This window comes from Condylostylus longicornis, unplaced genomic scaffold (assembly GCF_029603195.1).
Source record: "Condylostylus longicornis isolate FDR11 unplaced genomic scaffold, ASM2960319v2 ptg000040l, whole genome shotgun sequence".
Classification (NCBI taxonomy): Eukaryota; Metazoa; Arthropoda; class Insecta; order Diptera; family Dolichopodidae; genus Condylostylus; species Condylostylus longicornis.
In genome coordinates, this window is record NW_026578009.1 from 2,532,091 (window position 1) to 2,552,305 (window position 20,215).

General features: G+C 24.6%; 1 protein-coding gene across 1 annotated transcript in view; it reads right to left on the bottom strand.

Moving 5' to 3' along the window:
- The window catches only part of LOC129609669 (serine-rich adhesin for platelets-like), a 138,041-nt gene that overhangs the window by 103,244 nt on the left and 14,582 nt on the right, over positions 1–20,215 (bottom strand). Inside the window, exons 2-7 of the mRNA XM_055521754.1 lie at positions 14,880–15,013; positions 13,426–14,719; positions 12,722–13,319; positions 12,457–12,619; positions 10,042–10,382; positions 8,587–8,698 (exon numbers count right to left, since the gene is read on the bottom strand). Coding sequence (XP_055377729.1) covers positions 8,587–8,698; positions 10,042–10,382; positions 12,457–12,619; positions 12,722–13,319; positions 13,426–14,719; positions 14,880–15,013 — 2,642 coding nt within the window. The remainder of the gene's footprint in view (positions 1–8,586; positions 8,699–10,041; positions 10,383–12,456; positions 12,620–12,721; positions 13,320–13,425; positions 14,720–14,879; positions 15,014–20,215) is intronic.

Consider the following 20,215-nt stretch of genomic DNA (forward strand, 5'->3'; position numbering starts at 1 on the left):
GCGACAGTTTCGTATTGTAAAATTTTATATTCCGCATTATCAGTAATATACATGTGACAATGTGAGAAGTGATTGTTTGATCTGAGCAATCTGATTTATAAATTTTATGAGTTTTGAAAATTCATATGTTATTTAAAGCTTTACTTTCAAATTAATGATATTTTGTAGGAAGAGAAACAAATTACACCTAAAAATTGTTTTTATATCTTAGAAAATTTGAAAATAAATTACTACAAGAGTGTATTTCAATTGGTTAATTACAAAATATGGTAAGTTTTCCAAAACTAAAGAAAACTTTTAATAGAAAATTAATTGGTTGTACACATATAATTTCCAAGCATTTAATTGAATTAAACTTAGGGTATGTACTCGTACTGTATGAGAAATTTCAATAATTTTTAATCAAACTTGTTTTAAAGGTTCAATTCTATAATTGAATTGCTTTAATTTCGTAGGAGTTAATTTTTTAATTTTCGCACCTTAAGAATAATACCTCAACATCTCTAAATTTATAATTTTGAGTTAATTGAGTTTTAAGGTGGCCAATTTTTATGTGGGAAATTAAACACCGAAATATTTTGTTCTACACGAGTACTGTTCTTAAAGAATATGTAAAATAAAACAAAAAAATAGAACGAAATATTGTGGTGTTATACTCAATAAATAAAATAATGCATGTATTTTATTTTAATAAATGTAAGACTGCAATAATTTGAATTATTGCGAAAACTCAATATGTCGCGGTATTAAATTAAAATATTTTTTGGATTTGGGTTCATATCGTAAAATATCGATGTGAATTTAACAAGAAACTCTCTCTAAAAAAAAGTTCGAAAACTGAATTCAAAAATTTTTGAATAGAAGCGTCAATTTTTGATATATTGTGACTTGATTTGGAGTAAAAATTATAGTGAAATATTTTGTGCTTGCAACAAGATGCCTATTTAAAAAATTAACAATTTTGAGATGTTGCGGCGTTGTTCTCAAGGTGTCCTTTTGTTTATATTTATTTAATTAAAAAATTCAATGTACAAGTCTATATACAACCTAATATATTTTAATTTAATCATTTTAATGTTCAAATACAGATATAGAAGGAAATTTCAATTATATAAATTGAAAAACATACAATTTCTAAGTAAGAATAAATAATTCATTATGGAATTCAAAAGTATGAAACTCTATGAAAAAATTAAATGATAATGAAACAACATTATTTTTTACAATTTTAATTGGTTTCTAGTACCTAGGGAAGGGAAATTTTTTTTTCATAATTTTACTTAAATATTTTATTTATTTGGAAATTTGAATTTTATATGAGATGCGTATGAAAACAATTTTTACCAAGTTTTTTTTTTTAAATCAAATATACCTGATATACATACATATATGATTTGTTTACTCGAAATACGGCTTTCTTGACTTAGACAGTTTTTCATTACTATAAAAGTATTAACGGCTACCATAATATTGTTAATACATGAAACACATACCAAAAAAAAACTGGAATTACTCAATGATTAAGAATGTCTCAGAAAATTCAAATCTAGAAAGCTTATTTGATTCATTAAACAATTAATAATAATCGAGTTGACGTTGCATATTTTCATTATGGTAGATGCCTTAATCTTAATTTATTTAACATGACCAAACTATAGATTCATGCAAATTATTCTTGATTGTAAAGTGTACCCAAAAATTAAATTACAAAATTCATGTTTTACTTCACTTAGTACATTTCTTTACTACATTAAACGCTACATAATACACTCAAGGTTAAATTTTTGTGAAAGTAGAAAAAATTTTTTTGCTTAGCCTAAATATATGCAATATTTTTTTTTCTCTTTCTGAAAGCATTCTTGTATTTTGCAGTAAAATTTTATGTAGTGTTTATATTATGTAAGAAAATGCATTACATATGTATAATTTCTACTTAAATTTCAACAGATTTCAAAAATGGAAATAAATTGGAAAATCATTAAAAAAAGTTTTTCCTGTATTTTTTTTTTCTTTTTTTGAAATTTAATATTTCAATTGGAATTTTATGAGATCGTATTTAATGAAAAAATTTCCTGTTGCTTTCTATTTTCTTTTTTCATCTTTCTTTACAATGATATTATAATTTGTATATGTGTACGTATGTATGTATTACAAAATTTCAAAATTATTTGAAAGGAAGTGAATATAAAGTATAGAGAGAATAGAAATAAAAGAAAAAAAAAAATTGAATAATTGATTTGCAAATATTTTGTTACAAAACATTCGAACTAAAGAAATACGAATTTGAAAAGGGGTTTAATCTTACTATTCATTCAAAAATTGAAAAAAAAAGAAGAAAAATATTTTAAAGTTCAATAATTGTTAATACATATGTTCCAATTTAAAATTTTTAAAGTATATTTTTAGAATTTTTCTGAAACAGAACAGAAACCTATACAGGATTTTCAATTTTCTGTACATAGAAAACATAAACTGTGTTATGCTTTTTATGAAAAATGTTGATTTTGTTGTGTGCCTCAATTTGAAAAATGTTGTGCCTCAATGTCAAAAATTTGAGCGTTTTTTATTCGTTGAATCAGAGATGCAAGTTTTTTACATGAAAAATTAAGAGTCTTATAAGTTTGTTTTTAACATTTTACTAGAAAAATTCTGATTAACACCCGGCCTGTTTAAAGTACGAATCGTAATCTTTAATATAAAAAGGATAGCTCTCTTTGAAACAATATATGTATGTCTAGCATAATTTTCAATTCAAATAGCAAAAAATAAATCTAGAATCTCAGTTTACAATTTTTAAAAATTCAATGTTCTTCCAAGACAATATAAAAAGTGAAGTACAATGTGTCTTGTACAACGTATATAGATTATTATGGAATATGATGAAATCTTTCGGACGTTTAGGGTAGGAATAATATCTATTACACTTTTGAAGCTATTGAAAAAAGTTGTGTTCGGAAACTTTTTTGCCAATTACAAAAATTATCAGTTTGCGTGCAAAACAATATACGTTTGCTGTTAAAATTATATTTATAGCAAAGTTGTAGAAGTAGAAGTAGCGCATTTTGGAAAAAAATAGCGAATTTTTTTGATAAGATAACGATAATAAATTAATAGTTTTTTGAAAAATCTTGATTCAATCGAAAATTTTGTGTTTGAGCAATTATTATTTGAAAACTATAATTATTATTTGAAAACTATAATATACCTAAAAGATCGGTATACTCTTGCGTACGTGTATCCATTAACACCAACCTATACGATTTTTTTATGACATGTATAGTAGTTTGTGGAGCCTCATATAAAACATACAATCCAATAGAACATTAAATAGGTGCTAAAGCAAAACGATAAAATTTAAGACTATCATTTTATATAAACTATACAATGACTATTGTTGGTCCGGTATCGGGATATAAATTTTGACATTTTGAGAGTTAACAACAATCAGATTTAATATTAAATTTTCCTTCGTACATTAAATTAATTATTTATATAACGTAATATGTACATTTATGTTTTAATATTTTTTCAATATTTTGTTTCGAACATATTTGAACTTAGTAATATTCGAGCAAGAGGCTTCTAGTATAAATATGATGTAATTGTGATGTCGGATTTGTTTGCTCAAATTTTTCGTAAAAGAATTGTAAAAAAAGATAAAATTGTGAAAATTTGATAATAAAATGAAAAAAAAAAAATAATTTTGAGCTGCTCTTTTTATTTGCGTTTACTGTTTACATATATAAATTACGCGAACATTTTACTACCGTAATGTCCATGTCTAACGTTTTACTAACTAAAATATAAATGCCGAACTGAATTTGCAAGGAAAAAGTCAAAAAACCGGATAATTACAACATGCTAAAAATTAACACGCCTGTTAAACTCATCTAAATTTCCCTCGAATTAAATATTTTATTTTCAAATTTTTGGAAAATTAAGTTGTCCTGAATTTTCATTAATTTCTTCTCATTTTGAACTTTCGTTTAAAATAAAACTCCAATTAAATCCGTACAATAACAATTTTACTCTGAAAATTTCCCAAAAATTTATAACAAAATCTTTATTTAAATCTAAAAATTTTTATGGTACGACAAAACAAACTGAAATGCAAGAAAATTTTTTAAATTTTATTTTTAAAGATTTGGTCTTTAAATTTTTTATGTTCTGAGAAATTTTTTTCATATTATAATTTAGATATTTTTCGTTTTAATACTTTTCAGAAAACTTTTATCTCTTTAGTATTTTATATTAATTTCCCATTACCCTAAAATAATTATATACATATATTATATAAGAAAAACAAATGAACTTTTTTATTTTGATAGACTTCCATTATTTTAATATCAATTAGTAAAATGAAAAAATATAAATACGTTTTGTTGTAAAAAAATGTTTTCTCTCCTTACTAAGTTTTACAAGAATATACATACATACTCGTATATACATAAACACATAATACTGTGAATACATTAAATATATGTATGTATATGTATGTAAACGTGTTGACGTCCAGGAAAAATTTATAGACTTTGTATTTTTCTCAAATTAATTAAGCTCTGAAGCTTAATTCATCTTTTACATTTATATTGTGTGTAATTCTAATTTATTTACGTGCACATATACATACATATATGCATATATATATATATATATTTCGGACAAATGTTAGAGTTTATTGTCTTAAGCATATATTCCAAATTTTATTCTATACTGTGTAAACAAAAATACAAACACACTAATATTTTGTATTGTATTTTATTTTATAAAAACAAGAATAATGTTTTATGATAATTTTGATCTACTTATTCATTTTTGTTTTTAAATGAAAATATGAAAAACATTTTTTTTTTGTAGAATAATTATTTTGAGTTTTCGTTCGTAATAGTACATAATTATGTATTACGCAAGTACAATAGAGTTTCGCACTTTGATTTGTTTTAGTTTTAATTTCCATTTGTCTTATGCGATCATACAAAAATATTGAGAAAAATTAAAGAGAAACACAAAAGGATTTGCGATATGCGACCACACGAGTAGAATACTCTTTCTACTGTCTTGTGCTACTGAATAGTACGAATTAGTTATCAAATTACTCTCTTTGTGAGATAAATTTTTAATTTTTAGGAGAATTTCTTCTCCATTGAGGAAAAAAATATGATTTGATTTTAGGAAATTATATGAGGAAATTCTATGATTTGACATTAAAAAAATATTTCGAAAAACGTTGAGGAATATGTGACAATTCTAACTGATAGTTACCTGTCTAATTGAAATTGGATCTCGTTTGAAATTTCAATTTTAATTGAAATAGTCGAAATAAGAGCTAAATGTTAAATGAAAATTTTACATAATTCGATTTTTAATGATAATTACTAATGTGATTTTTTAAAACTTTTAAATTAGTGAATAAATTAAGTAGCTATATGCCACTAAATTATTAGTAAAATGATTTATTTTAATATTTATGAAATTTTCATTTGAATTCCATAGAGAAAATTAAATTATATGAAATATTTATGCAAAAATTAATTAATTAATTTTCATATTATTTAATTATAACTAATTAATACGCATTATATGTAAATTCCATCGAGCAAATATTGTTTTTTTTTATAGAAAATTCCATTGTGTCAATTTTAAAAATTTAGATCTAATATTAAAGAAAGTAAATTTGAATACGATTTAAAATTAAAATTACAGATTATACCAATTTGTACATAAATTGTGTCAAAATGTGTTTTTCTTAATTATATGTTCTAACTGCTAATACAATAATTAAATATTTAATCATCTTTTCTACTGTACACTTAATTTAGTTTTCACAAAAATTTTGGTTTCATATATAGAATTTGGTAAAAAAATTAAATTTATCTCTTAGTATACCACAAGTATATACCATTATGGTTCCTTTATTCTAGACATTCAAAAGTTTTTTAAGGAACACCTATAATTTCCAATTTTGTATACTATTCCTATTCTCACTCTTTAATTTACTCTAGATACATAATTATAATATACACACTTTATATTATTATAATGGCTTACATGTTATTATAATTATTATTATAAGATATTATGCATGGCATTATATACGAAACAAAGTAATTTATTTAGTAGCAATTTGTATTCTAGACTGAATATTGTAAATATGTAATATGATAAACATTATATATGGATTAATAAAATATGTATATTATGTTAAAATCTCATTTTATTTCACTATTTATTTATATTGAAATAAATTTTCAGTAAAAACGGAACGAATTTCTGTATAATGTTTAATTTGTGATACACATATATACATACTTAAAGTTTTTTTTTTGCTAGAATACACTTTAAAACAAAAGGTTCTAAATTATAGTTGATGCATATTATGTCGAATTCATTTTCCTGTTAATTTTCTCCTTAAACTAGATGAAATTTGGATGTAATTTTCAGAATTAAGAAAGAGAATAATTTCAATTTTGATAAGTACACTAAAAGCTCTTTGGTTTTAAAGTTCGACTTTGCGAATTTTTAAGAGTTTTTCCGTCACTTGATACAATATGCATCCAATAAAAGTTTTAGCCATCTACCCTAAAAAAAAAGGGATGTCTGAATGTAGATGGTTTTTGAATTCGTTAGTTTTATAAAATAGTCATGTTAATAAAAATAAGAATTAAGCATTTCGATTAGATGGTCCTTTCTTGTTTGATAACTTTTCCATTTATCATCAAATGTGGTTCATAATTCTGATATCAATTATTTGTATCATTTAGACAATAAATATTATTTTTGAATCTCAATCATTGGCTTGAAAAACAAAATCAAACATTGTTTGTCAATTACTATGATCCACTAGTTAGATTGCCTTTTAAAATTTTGCGAAACCAAGTAAAAAATCAAGCAATAACTACAATGAAAAATAACAAAGAAAAACTTCGAAAAGATTAGGGACATCAGGTAATAGGGACATTGTAAACAAAATTCTTTTCCTTTCATTTTTTCTATTTTGCAAGTTCATGAAAATTTTCAATAAAATTTGAAAGAAAGTATCTGAATATTTGGTTTACAAATGCTATACAATTAGTGTACAGATATTATAAAATTAAAATTTCATTTGTTAATTTAACAATAACCTTTTCAAGTCTAAATTAAAATGTATTAAACGATATGAAAGAAGATGGGAGAACAATTTTCTTATCTATCATTCATACGTTTTAAGTTGTCATTTTCAATAATTGAAAAATTATTAATACCATATTTTTTCAAAAGATACCTAATTTGTAATCGGTCCCAATTGAAAATTGATTTTAAAATCGAACGGACTAAAAGGTTCTTCTACCGGTGACAAAATGGGCCACAATACTTGATATTCAAATTTTTCTTAATATTTTTATAAATATTATGTAAAAATATCAAAATTTTTAATTGTTGAAAGCTCTGCTCTCTGCTATGGTTCGTCCGATTTACCAAAACTATTATCTAATTTATGAAGGCTATAATATCACTACAAATGTGATCTCGAATATGAAAATTTTTGAGAATTTTTTTTAAGCCTTTTAGATTTTTCGCACATTCCGAAATATAAAATATTTCAAAAATATCTACATAAATTAATAGCCACTTCATCCCTTAAAACTATCTCAGAGTAGTACTGGACTAATTTTAATATATCGCTATTGTTTTTCCTTCTTTTACTTTAGGGTGTTTTCCAGGGTAAATGTTGCCTTTTCATTGTATATAATTTTTCTTTCTTTACACATATTTTCATTTTAAGGGGGGTGACTTTTTTCTCGGGGTTTTTTTTTTGTTCTTTTTGTAAAATTTGATGCTAAAATTAGAATTAGAGTTTTAATACTTTTTATAATTTACGGTTAAAAAAATTTGTTTACGTTTTTTATTAAATTTTTTGTATAGAAAAATTTGTATGGATAAAAATTAATTTTGTCCCGGAGAGATTGAAATTGTAATGTTTAAAGCGGAACTAATCTTTAAAAATATAATCACAGTATGGGATAAATAAGAGAAAATTCATCTTAAATTTTTTTTCCTTAAATTTTTGTGCTAAAATTGCAAATTTTTTGAATTTTTTTAATACAATCAAAATTTTTATCATTTACAGAAATCAGAGATTTTACAAATTTGGTTGATTTTTTATAGATTCAAATTATTTGAGTGGGTATCTGAGTCACGTTTTTGGTTAATTTTTTCGGAGAAAAATGAAAAATACTTTGTTTAGCTTTTCCTATTAAATTTAGGTTTACAAATTTGCGTTTTTACAATAGACGCGTTCAAAGTATCAATGATTTATTTGACTTAAAATTAAAAAAAAGTGTAAGATAAGCGAGCACATATATTTTATCTAAATTTTACCACAATATTATTTTTGTGAAATTAATATTATTCTTTATATACAATATATAAACTGTGATCTAGTATTAGTAACAAATATATTAGCATAAATTATGAACCAAATATTATAATTTTGATAAATTTTATTTTAATATTAATTAATAATAACTAAGTATACCAAAATATTATTTAAAATACCATAATTTAGTTACTAAACAATTAAAACAAATAATTAAAAAAAACACTTACCTTCTTCAGCAGCTTTCTTTTCCTGACGTCTCTGTAGGACAACTTTTTTAAATATTACAGCTGCAGCTTCAACAGCACTCTGAATTTCAGCTTCACCTAACGTTGTTTTATGCTGAAAATGAAAATTATAATATTTTTAATATTTTTTACGATATTTTTTATTATTTTTGTTGTGATCTTTAAAATCATGCATTTTTTTAACTTATAAAATAAAAAATCTCATACAATTATAATAAGACGTGACAACAATATTATCACGTTTTACAAAATTTAATTTTTTGTGCAGCTCTGCATTATAATATGTTCACACTTAATTAGTTTTTTTTAATAACAATATTAAAAAATATGTAGTCAAAATTTTTTTAGAATTCATTTAATTCAGTAAATTGAGAATGAAAATTTTCTAAATATACATATATACATGTGTATATATTTATATATGTATACAAAAAATATAAAAACATTACAAGGATATGCTGCTATAGTAAAAATTAGTTTTTATTTTCAAATAAAGAAAATTTCCTAGATTTAATAATTACAATACTTTTTGCAAAGGATGGATATAAGGACAAGGATTTTACAATTTTTCTTTGTTTAATCAAAATTTTTTAATTTGTTTCATAATATTTATTTTTCACATAAGAATGCAACAACTTGTTGTATTATTCCTGTGCATTAGTCGTACTTTCAGGGTTTGTCTTAGAAATTCAAGTCATTTGAATATTTAAATAGATACTATATAGGTATTGGTTTGCTATTTGAATTTGTTTTTTGCAATATTTATAGTTTTATATGTATATTTTATAATATTTTTAGACGTAACATTGTTGCGACGACCTACAAACTACAAGAAATTAAAGAACATTTTTAATTAAACAACACGTTAATTACGTAAAGACTAAATTAATATTAATTAATTTTAATTCCAAATTATTTTTTCAAAAGTTCACTTTCAATTTAAATTCCTAAATCTTATTTAAAACATTTCTTGAAAACTTTATTAGATTAAAAGATTTTATAATTTAAAGAAAGTTGTAGGAGATTCATTGAAATTTAATCTGTAATCTTAATGTTTTAATAATTCAAGTAACTGTTAAGCTTGGCAAAGAGTTCTTTTTTGAAATTTATTTACAAACCATACTACACATGAAAACTTTAAATAAACCAATATTGCTATACTATTTATGTATTTTGTTTATGAATACATATGACATAAAACAAATACCTATAACTGCAATAAATCCTTTGTATAAGGATAATGTCTTCATTGCATTAAATTCAATGTGTTGAAACATGTGTAGAATAAAATGTACAATAAATTTTTAAAATTTTACTCTATGAATCTTTTTCTATCTTACGACACTATACTTAAAATTTATAACAGTATTTGGTTTTTTAAATCTTACTTTAAACAAAAAATTAAAACGAAAATCAAAAAACGAAATAACCACAAACCTCTTGTACACCATCTGTAGAGCTTTTATTGTCATTTTCACATTTTACTTTTCCTTCATCATCATCGTTTCCTTTACCATTACTATCTTTGGTATCATCATCACCATTTAGTTTTCTGCCAAAATCAGCATTTTCTAATTTTATTGCTGTTCCAACTGTGTCACTACTATCATTATTTTTTTCTTCTAATTTATTCGCATGATGATACTGTGATATAGGATTATCGTTATTGCTTAAAGGCATATTCTTATCTGGTGACTTATTTCCAGAATTTTTATCTTGGCCGCCAGAGGATAAATCCATTGAATCCTTTCGCTGAGATTGTTGTTGAGGTGATTGTACTAAAATATATGAAATAAAAAAAGGAAATGAAAACAAAATAAAAAATAGAAAAAAAAAAGAAAAATGTCAACAATAAAAAAGACGCATTTTTTGTTTTTAACAATTTTAAGGATATTTTAAAAGCGGAAACAGATTCAATGTTTTTGTATTCCTTTTTGTGTCCAAAAATAAGGAACAAAATGTTTATAATCCTAGAATTGTTTTTGTGGATTTCTATTTTTTTTTTTTAAATTGTTTGTGTTGGCCATAGCAATTAATGAATTCAATTTTGTTTTCGAAACGTTTTAACAAAATGGACGGGGGGAGAAAATAATTCAGAATTCAAAGTTCTTAAATATTTGATTTACTTATATAAAGTCGTTACTTAATTTGTTGAAGATTAAAAGTAATTTTTGGTAGACCTTTTATTTGTATAGTCGGAAAAAGAAAAGTTTCAGTATTATTGTCTTCTTAGCAAACAATTTATTCATAAATGCTATTCTCCTATTTAATTTTTGAATGAAATATTACATGAATCTTATTCAATGTATACGAGATACCAGGTTCTACAATATTGAGAAATTATTAATTATAATGATTAATATCAATTAATTAATATTGATTAAATAAAATTAAGACCGTTTTGTTCACAAAATTTTAATGTTAAATTAGTCTTAATCAATTGATTGAATTGCCTGTTAATTTATCTTCTACATACGTACAATTATTTAGAATAATAATTATTGAATTTTATTATTAATATAATTTTAATTTTTCTATAATTCCATTAAAAATTTTTTTTTTAAATCTCAAAAATCTAATTTTAGTCTAATCTTAATTTTATATTCAAATCTTTTAGAACAAAAAATTTTTACGAAGGCGTTTTCTTTTTATTCTTCTACGAATCTTCTATATTTTCTACAGCCTCCTCTCTAATGTACAAATATGTTTTTTTTTTGTTCTATTCATGTTATTTTGTTAAACGGTCTATGAGAAATTCGTAATAATTTTAAGTGATGATATGCTATTTAAAAACCAGTGTAGGATGTTTTTCATAAAAAAAAAAAACAAGACAAAAAAAAAAAAATAAAAAACGCCTGACGTGAATTTTTTATTGAGTTGAAAGTACAACAACTGGAAGAGGGAGAGGTGTGGACGAATATTTTACACATTTTTACGCTAAAAATATTAAAAAGGATAACAAGATTTTCTTAAACGCCTTAAAAATTTATTTTTGTTTTTTATTTGTTTTTATTTCTTGTTCAATATTATTATATTATTTAACTTTAGGCTCAGGTGTCTCAAATCGTTTTGAATAATTTGAGTATTTATGACGTGTATTGTCTTTATAAAAAATTTAATCGATGTATTGTGAGTTTAAAAAAAAATTTTATATAGCTACTTTACGAGTATATAAATTAGGAATATATTAAAATACTAAGAAAATATTTTAAGGATGTGCTCAAAAAAAAAAAAAAAAAACTTAGAGTATATTAGAAATTTTAATATTTAACCACAAAATTTGAGGGAAAATGTAGATGGTGAGAATGTATTTAAATTTGTTAAATATAGACGTATGTACTTAACGATTTCGTTAAATAAGAATAGAAATTATAGAATTTTTAAGAATTTTAAAATTACGTGTATGATCGAAAATAATTAATAATTCTGTTTTTCTAGTGCATTAAAATTAAAAACAAATTCATTCGAATTACCTTCTTTACCATACTAGAATGCCTACATATTTCTGTACTTTAGAAATTTTTTGGACAAAGATGAATTTGCTAGAATTTGCATAGAAACTTGTGCTATAGAGAATATTCAAAACTAATAGTAAATTATTTTAAGTACATTCTCAAAAATTAATTTTTGTTAAACAAAGTAATTGCAAATTCTATTGTATTTAATTCAATAAGATTACTCATTGATTATATTAGTACTATGTATGTGTCTATATACCAAACAATTTTTTGAAAATTTTAAATTTTATTTGCAAAAGTTCATATTTATTATAAAATTTCTATTTCGCTTCTCATTTCGATCTTCTCCTAAATATAGGCAATAAAAATTGTAAATATAATATTGAAGTTTTACCTTCGCCACCCAAATGTTGCGTATTGAATTCGCCGTATTCGTTTACTTTACTATTACGTCGCTTTGGTATAACTGGCAATTTACTTGGTTTTTTTCCTTTTTCACAAATATCAATGAGCGGTTTTGGACTCGGTATTTTTATTTGTTCATTTCTTTTATCACTCTAAAAACATTTAAAAACAGAAAAAAATGTTTAAATTCAAAAAGAATTCTAACATTAAAATTTAAAAAAAAAAAATTATTTATTGGTATTTTGTTCATTTACCTGTTCTTTTTCAGGATGAGATAATGACCTTCTTGTAACTGGTTTAACTATAGGTTTAGCACCCGAGTCCTCTGAAATTGAACGCATTGTTTCAGGTTTCCGCCGGCTAACGGTAACATTAATTTCTTCCTCTGTGTTTATTGTAGTAACACCAGTCATTTCCGTACTTTCTAAAGCTTCTCTTGAACGTCGCCTACGTTGTCTATTATACTGTATTATTTGTTCGCGACGAATTGCTTTGTAATTGCTATCTTCTACAGTTTGATAATCTGATTCTTGACCGTTTGCAAAATTCTCAGCACTGCGAATAGGTGGAGCGCACATTGCATCCATTTCTTGTGAACTATCGTTATATATCATTTTTGGCTCACTATTATAACCGGTACTACAATTATTTTCATAATGAGTTTCATCAACTTCTAAGAAACTATTATCACTATAATAATCGGAATATTCCTGTTGAGATCTATCATCACCGTATTCTGGTAAATTCTGCTTGGCTTCAGCAAATGTTCTACGACCTACAGAATTTCTTTCTAGAATTTGTTGTTGTGCATCTTCTTTTACGTGATCCTGTCTGACCAAGCGATTTAAAGATCTTGAAAAAAAAAGTTAATTTTTAAAACTTAATTGATGTTGTTCATAATAAGAAATATTTTGAGCAAAAGCTCATATATACGGCTTAATACTTAAACAAATCTTACCTTGGAGATTTTGGTATTTCTGGTAGTAATCTTCTACCTTCTGTTGCATATGGTCTTGTTATTGTGTATTCTTCATTACTGTGACTACGAACCTTAATCATTTTTGCATTTGGATTATGAATGTTTACGCTTTGACTACTGTTATATTGATCTGCTTCAGCGACTGTTGGTACATTTTGTTGTGACAGAAATGTTCTTGAATGTGGGGCAGGTGTGGGAAAGAGAAAATTTTGTTTCTGTCTAGGAGAAATGGGTAAAAATTTTCCATTCGGTGTTTGAACGGTTAATGAATTAAATTGATCCGGGTTAGGTAAAGTATTTTGTCGTGTAAATTCAGGTGAGCGTTTTATATAACTCGGAGAGTGTTGTCGTTTTGGTGGCGAAGTAGGTAGTAATTTTACATGCTGTTCTGGATTAGGTAATGTTGCTTGCCTTGTAACACGAGGTTTTTGGGGTGGCATATAATCAACTCCAGCTAATAAATTTTCATCAGATTGTTGGATTTGTGGCACATAATTTGCTGTTAAACGATTCGGTGAAGTTGGCAATAATTTTGGCCTATGTACATATGGTGGAGGCGCCGGTGCATCAATACTTAAATTAGATGGTAATGTCGATTGTCTAAATAATGGTGGATAGCCTTCAGAACGTTCTGGTGAACGACTGTACGGTGAACGGTTTGGTGAAGTTGACATATAGAAATATGGTGAAGATTCAGTCGGTAAACAAGGTAGAGTTGATTGTCGTCGCACAGTTAATCTACCAGGATGTTGTGTCGGTGGTGGTGATTCCGGTTGTAATTGCGCTGGTTGTGATTGTATTGTTGGTACAATACCAATACTAATTTGATTTGGTGGTAGTGGTGGTTGTATATCACATTCGGGTACAATATTATTAATAACAACATTCTCAGTACTATACGACATACTATATTGTGGACTAATTTGACATTTCGGTGATGTTGGTGCCGTTAAATTTTTTTGATTCTGATAATAATATTGTGTTCCATCTGGATTTGTTGTTGTTGTTGTTGGTAATGTTGATTGTCGCAATACTCTCCTTTGCGTCGGAGGATGTTGATAACTATTTATTTCATTATAGTCCATACTTTGTGTTGATTGATAACTTTGTTGTGCTAAATATGTTTGATGTGTTGGTACTGCCGCTGGATATCTAGTCAAAATGGGATGACTACCAGTTGTTCGTACTCTAATTGGTTGCTTATGATTATTATAATTATTTTGGACGCCAGTTTGAGAATTATTCAATTGATTTTGTTGTTCATCCTCTGGATCTAAAATTTTATTGATATTACAATATATTTCTATGTACATAAAATGTAGATTTGTAAAAGTATGTATAATTATCAGATAATATATTATAAAATAATGCGTTTGATAGTTAAATGGAAAAATAAAAATTAATATTACGTGAAAGAATTTTATTTAACATACTTGATATAGTCCAAGAACGTCTAATACTTTTTTTCAAAATATCCGATGCAGATATAAATTCTTTAGATGTTGATATTGTCTTTTGATTATTTGTGAATTCATTTATCCACTCACCACTTGCAGCGTGAATTTCCCTGTTAAATAAAATTTTAAATGAATTGATTAATAATTGAAGTTTCATTTAAAAGTAATCATACATAAGGTAACATGTACATTATGTATGTGCATTAAGGGTCAATAAACATTAAGTGCGTATATAATATTTATGCATTATAATAAAAATAGGTAAGAATACACAATGTTCGTACATAACAAAAATAGCACCCAGTGAGCAAGCAAAACAAAAAAAAATTTTTTTTTCAAATGAAATTAAATGCTAAAAATTAAAATTCAAATCAGTTATTTAGTATGTTATTGCATAACATTTTACCTGAATTCCATTTCATTTTATTCGATAAGAACGTGCAATTGAATTACAATGCTCTTTTTTTTTCGTTGAAGTACTAAGTCACAGTCTATTGTTGTACATTATACTTACTGTCAAATTTTGAAAGTTTTTCTTGAAAATGTATTAAATTTTTTTTTAAATATACCTATGTTGGTTAAATTAAATATTAAACACAAAATGTTTTATAAATATTTCATTATTGATTTTAGGCACTCGTATTTCGGAACATCTATATAAAAGTATAATCAAAACCATATTGGAGACTTTGAATAAAGAAAATCGGTACGAAAATGCATCTGTAATATTTTATTTTTCTCAATAACTCTCAAACTAGAACGGAGAGGTGACTGCCAAGTTGATTGATATACAAAATTAATTGTCTGGTGTGTTAAAATCAAAAAAAGCTGCTATTTTATGTTAATAAAAAATTGAGATTTTGTTAAAAACCAAATATTTTCGAATTTTAGAGCCATGTGATTCCGAATATTGATATTTATGAGAAAACATTTTCAAATTATATTAAATAATTTTTCTATTAGACACGAAGTTAGACGTATTTCGGAACATCTTTATAAAAGTATTACCCACTCAGGATAGTCTATAGCTCTGGTAAAAGTAGAGTTTATCAGTGCACTTAGAAAATAAACACCCTATATATGTTTCGCTATGTGGTATTTGCTATTGTGTATTTTAATTTAATTTGTGTACGGGCATTGTGTTATCATCCAATGCGTTAGTCTTTTATGACGCCATTGTTTTATAATAACCACATTTTAAAATAAAAAACCAAAATATTTTACACCAAAATGAATATTTTGTGAATTACTATTATGAAATTTATTATAGAATTTAGTAATTATGTTTAATATGTTCTCTACATATACTCGTATAAGCTTCTGTTTAATTAGTCGGAAAATATTTAAATTTTAATATAAAATGTATAAAATGGAAAGTGAAAAGTGTAAAGAGAAATTGAATTCAATTATGGTTTTTTTTATTTTTAAAATTTTGTGTAATTGAAGGAGGTTTAAAATGACTACATGAAATTTTTAAATGATTGTATATCAATTTATATAGATGCATATTTCATAATGTGTTAACAATTTTTTGATAATAAAATTTTAAATATTAATTAAAATGATACAGGGAATATTAAAATTTTCTATTGTTGTGGGAAATAATAAATATTCGGGGATAAAATAAATTTAATTAAAAAAGAAATTCGATTATAGTCAATTACTATTTTGTGTCAATAAAATATAAGTGTTTAGGCATTTAAAAAAAGTATGCATGTATATTGATTTTTTAATACCAAAAATTTTTGAGTAGGTAAAATTTGTCGCTTAGTAATTAATTTCTAACATAAAACCAGAGAGGTTCATTTCATAAAGTTTAGTTGGACGTTCAATTCATGAATATGCAATAAATTCACTAAGAAATATGAGTATAAGAAAATTTTTTAGACTCGAAATTCTAAATTCATTACAATAAAATAATAATATGCAGGTTGATTCAGCGATAAGTTCAGATAAGGTAAAGTAAGATAAAGAGCTACTATTGGGTAAACGGTCTAAAATAACTAAAATTTTTGTTCGGAAAATAGTATCAGATCGGAATCGTTTCTAAACTATACAGGGATGAAATTTTAACATATCTATATGTTTTTTAGCTTATAACATCCGTAAGAAAAAACATAGAAGCTTCAAACAAACTGTTTTTGAAAGGGCTGTTAGAAAAGTATTGGGGCTATAAGAGCTCATTATTTGGGGTTTTACATGTTTTTCCGGTAATTCGAACTTTAGGAAAATTTTAATTTTCCTCATTTTTTATTTTTTCTGTTATTTTTTTTTTTGTTTCGAAAATCTCTTATAAAATAAATTTTTTTAAAAATTCCAAAATGTTTTTTACAAAATCTTGTCTAGTTGCTTACGCTTTAATTTAAATTGTTGAACGTTAAAAAATCTTTTATAGTACAGATGTAGCAAGAAAAAACCATTTGAATTTTAAGATTTTAAAGATTTCAATTAAAAGTATAAACTTAAGTTACCACTAATATTGCTAGGTTGTTGCTAAATCACCCTATATAAAAAATGTTTACTAGTTTTAAAAAATAGTGTAGAATTACATAAAATTTTTTTAGTGTTATATCCAAGGGGAAAAGTTAAATTCTAAAATTATTAGCAGGAATTTATTTCCTCTTAAATCATTCCAGAAATGTGAAATAACTTTATTATCGGAAGAAATATTTAGGGCCGATATTAATTATTAGTTTATATTTAGAATGTATAGGTATTCAAAAATATCACAGTCTGGTTGGATTTTTATTTCAGAAACTATTTTACAATAACTATTTCACTCTATATTTGTTTTTTCTATTCTAAAATTACCATTAAAATAGAAAATTTTAATATTCATTATGCTTTTTCACATTAATTACTTCTTAATTATTCTAATAATAATAAAAAATTAATGCCCCCATTTAAGGTAAAATTTTATTTATTAAATAATATCTTGGAAAATAAAATTACCTCCATAAATGGAACTATAAAGTGGCGATAAATGTTATGAGTTCTCAACAAAAAAAAAAAATTTTTTTTTGCTCGTGTAATTCTAACCCATTTTTTTTGCGTTATTCAAATAAAAGTAAAGTTATGTAAGATTTAAAGAAACAATTAATTGCTAACAATTTTTGTAATTCATTGTAATTAAAATAAATTGGGGTACGTAAATTCATTTTTTAAAAATTTGTATTATTTGATAAATAAAAATTTTTCAATTTATTTTGTGCTGCTCGACTGGACATGAAATTAAATTGAACTGGCAGGAGCTACACTAAAAGTAATAATTTCATTAGTTTTTTGCTTGGCGTATTTCATAGGAGAAAAGATATATTCGGAGTTTGCGAAATTGATTGATAAGATCAGCCAATTTTAAATGAAAAAAAAATATTGGATGATCTTGTACAATTTTAATTACTCCTTAAAGTGGTTTGCTTGGCATAGTTAAGAAAGTACTCTTAGATCTGTTTGGTAATTTCATGTTCTGTGAATAGGCAAATGGATTTTCTATTACTTTCATTATCTGAATGTATTGATGTTACAGAATTGATTTTGAAAAAAAAAAATTGATTATAAACGTTTTTCATACTAGTTACGACCATTTTGAATATGTGTGAATTTTGAATGAAAATTAATTATTAGTTGCTTTAAGTTATTTGATAATTTTGAATTTTTGCATTGTTTTGGCTTTAAATTTTTTTTTTATATTTTATATTTATGTAAGACATTTCCAAATTTGTTAAACAAAGACAAAATTATGTAAGATATCTGACGTTATGACACATTGCATGTACTGTTTGTTCATGATTTGTAATTTTTCTTGTACAGCTCTTCTTGTAATTAAGAGCTGTTCTTATTTTTAAACCTGACCAAATATTCTCTTTGACATCGAATGTTCTGTTTGACATCGAATATTTTGTTTGACATCGAATATTCTGTTTGACACCGAAAATAAAATTTATAAAAAGCACCGAAAAACTTTTCGAGGCGTTTTCTGCTTTTTCCTGCCTACTTGAAAACTTGAAAATTTCTATACAATTTTGAACTTACTACATCGTCGAAAGCTTTCGAAATACAATATAGAACATGGAACATTGCAGCGAAAGCGTTCTTTGTTACAATATGGAAGCCAGAGTATTTTAATTGAGGAAGCACTACTAAATTAGTCTGGTATACTAAAAAAGCAAACTAAAGGGAAATGTTTTATTATAAAAAAATTTTTTTTTCTAATATAACGTTAAAAATAATATAAAGATTGCAACAAAAAATAGTTACAAAAAATTTGCCGAATAATCACATGCAAAAACAAATTTTAAAAACTAGTTAATAAAATTTTATGCTCAAAATGCAGATTTTTTCCATTTGTAATTAATTTTAAAACGGTCATGAATAATTTCGCAAAAAAAAAAAAATTTTTTTCAATGATGAAGCATTTTTAAAACACAACCAAATTAAAAGCCGAAAAAACAATTTGGAAAAAAGCGCATGCAATTCCAATCGAAGCATTTTTTTTTATTTTTGATTTAGCAATGATCTAGAAAGAAAGGAAAGAAATCACACACACGCATTGCAAGTAAGTACAAAGTTCAATATTTAGTTTTTTTGTTTTGTTATATTTTAATACTAATATTTTGTTTAGTTCTATTATGAAATAACATGTCGTGTTTTTGACAGAAATGTAGAAATCTATACGTGACGGAGGAATACAAATAAATGATCTTATATCTTAATTTCAACTGAACTTAGTTAAAGATATCTTAGTTTACTTTAAAGAAGAGTGATGCGTTAATGAATTTTCGGAGTATTTCAGGCCACAAGAACCGGACATTTACTGATCCAATAATAGAAATAATTAACAGGTTTTAAATTTTATATATATTTCATAGAATAACATTTTTGTCCATATATATTTATAATGAAATCATCGATGAATATTTTTAAAATCTTATGTAATAATAAAAATAAAAAAAAAATATGGTTGTATGTTAGGGTTATAAGTCGAACTTTTATTATTTTACTAGCATCCGAATTTTAATTAAACGATTTCTTGAAATTTTACTTGATTTCTGTTTGCCAACGAAACTAATTGACAAATTTTTGTAAGAAAATTGGATTAAAGAAAGTGCCCTCCTTCTGGAACCAAATGTACATTTTTGGAAGACTATTAATAAATTTTTTTAAAGTACGAAATAAGTGCACAGCATCCACGATCGTGAATTTGTGCATTCCTTTCGTTATACAAATAAACAAAAAATTTTTCAAGTTTTAAAATTATTATTCGGGAAGCAAATTTTGCTTATTATTTTCATCATCTTTATAAATTAATTTTG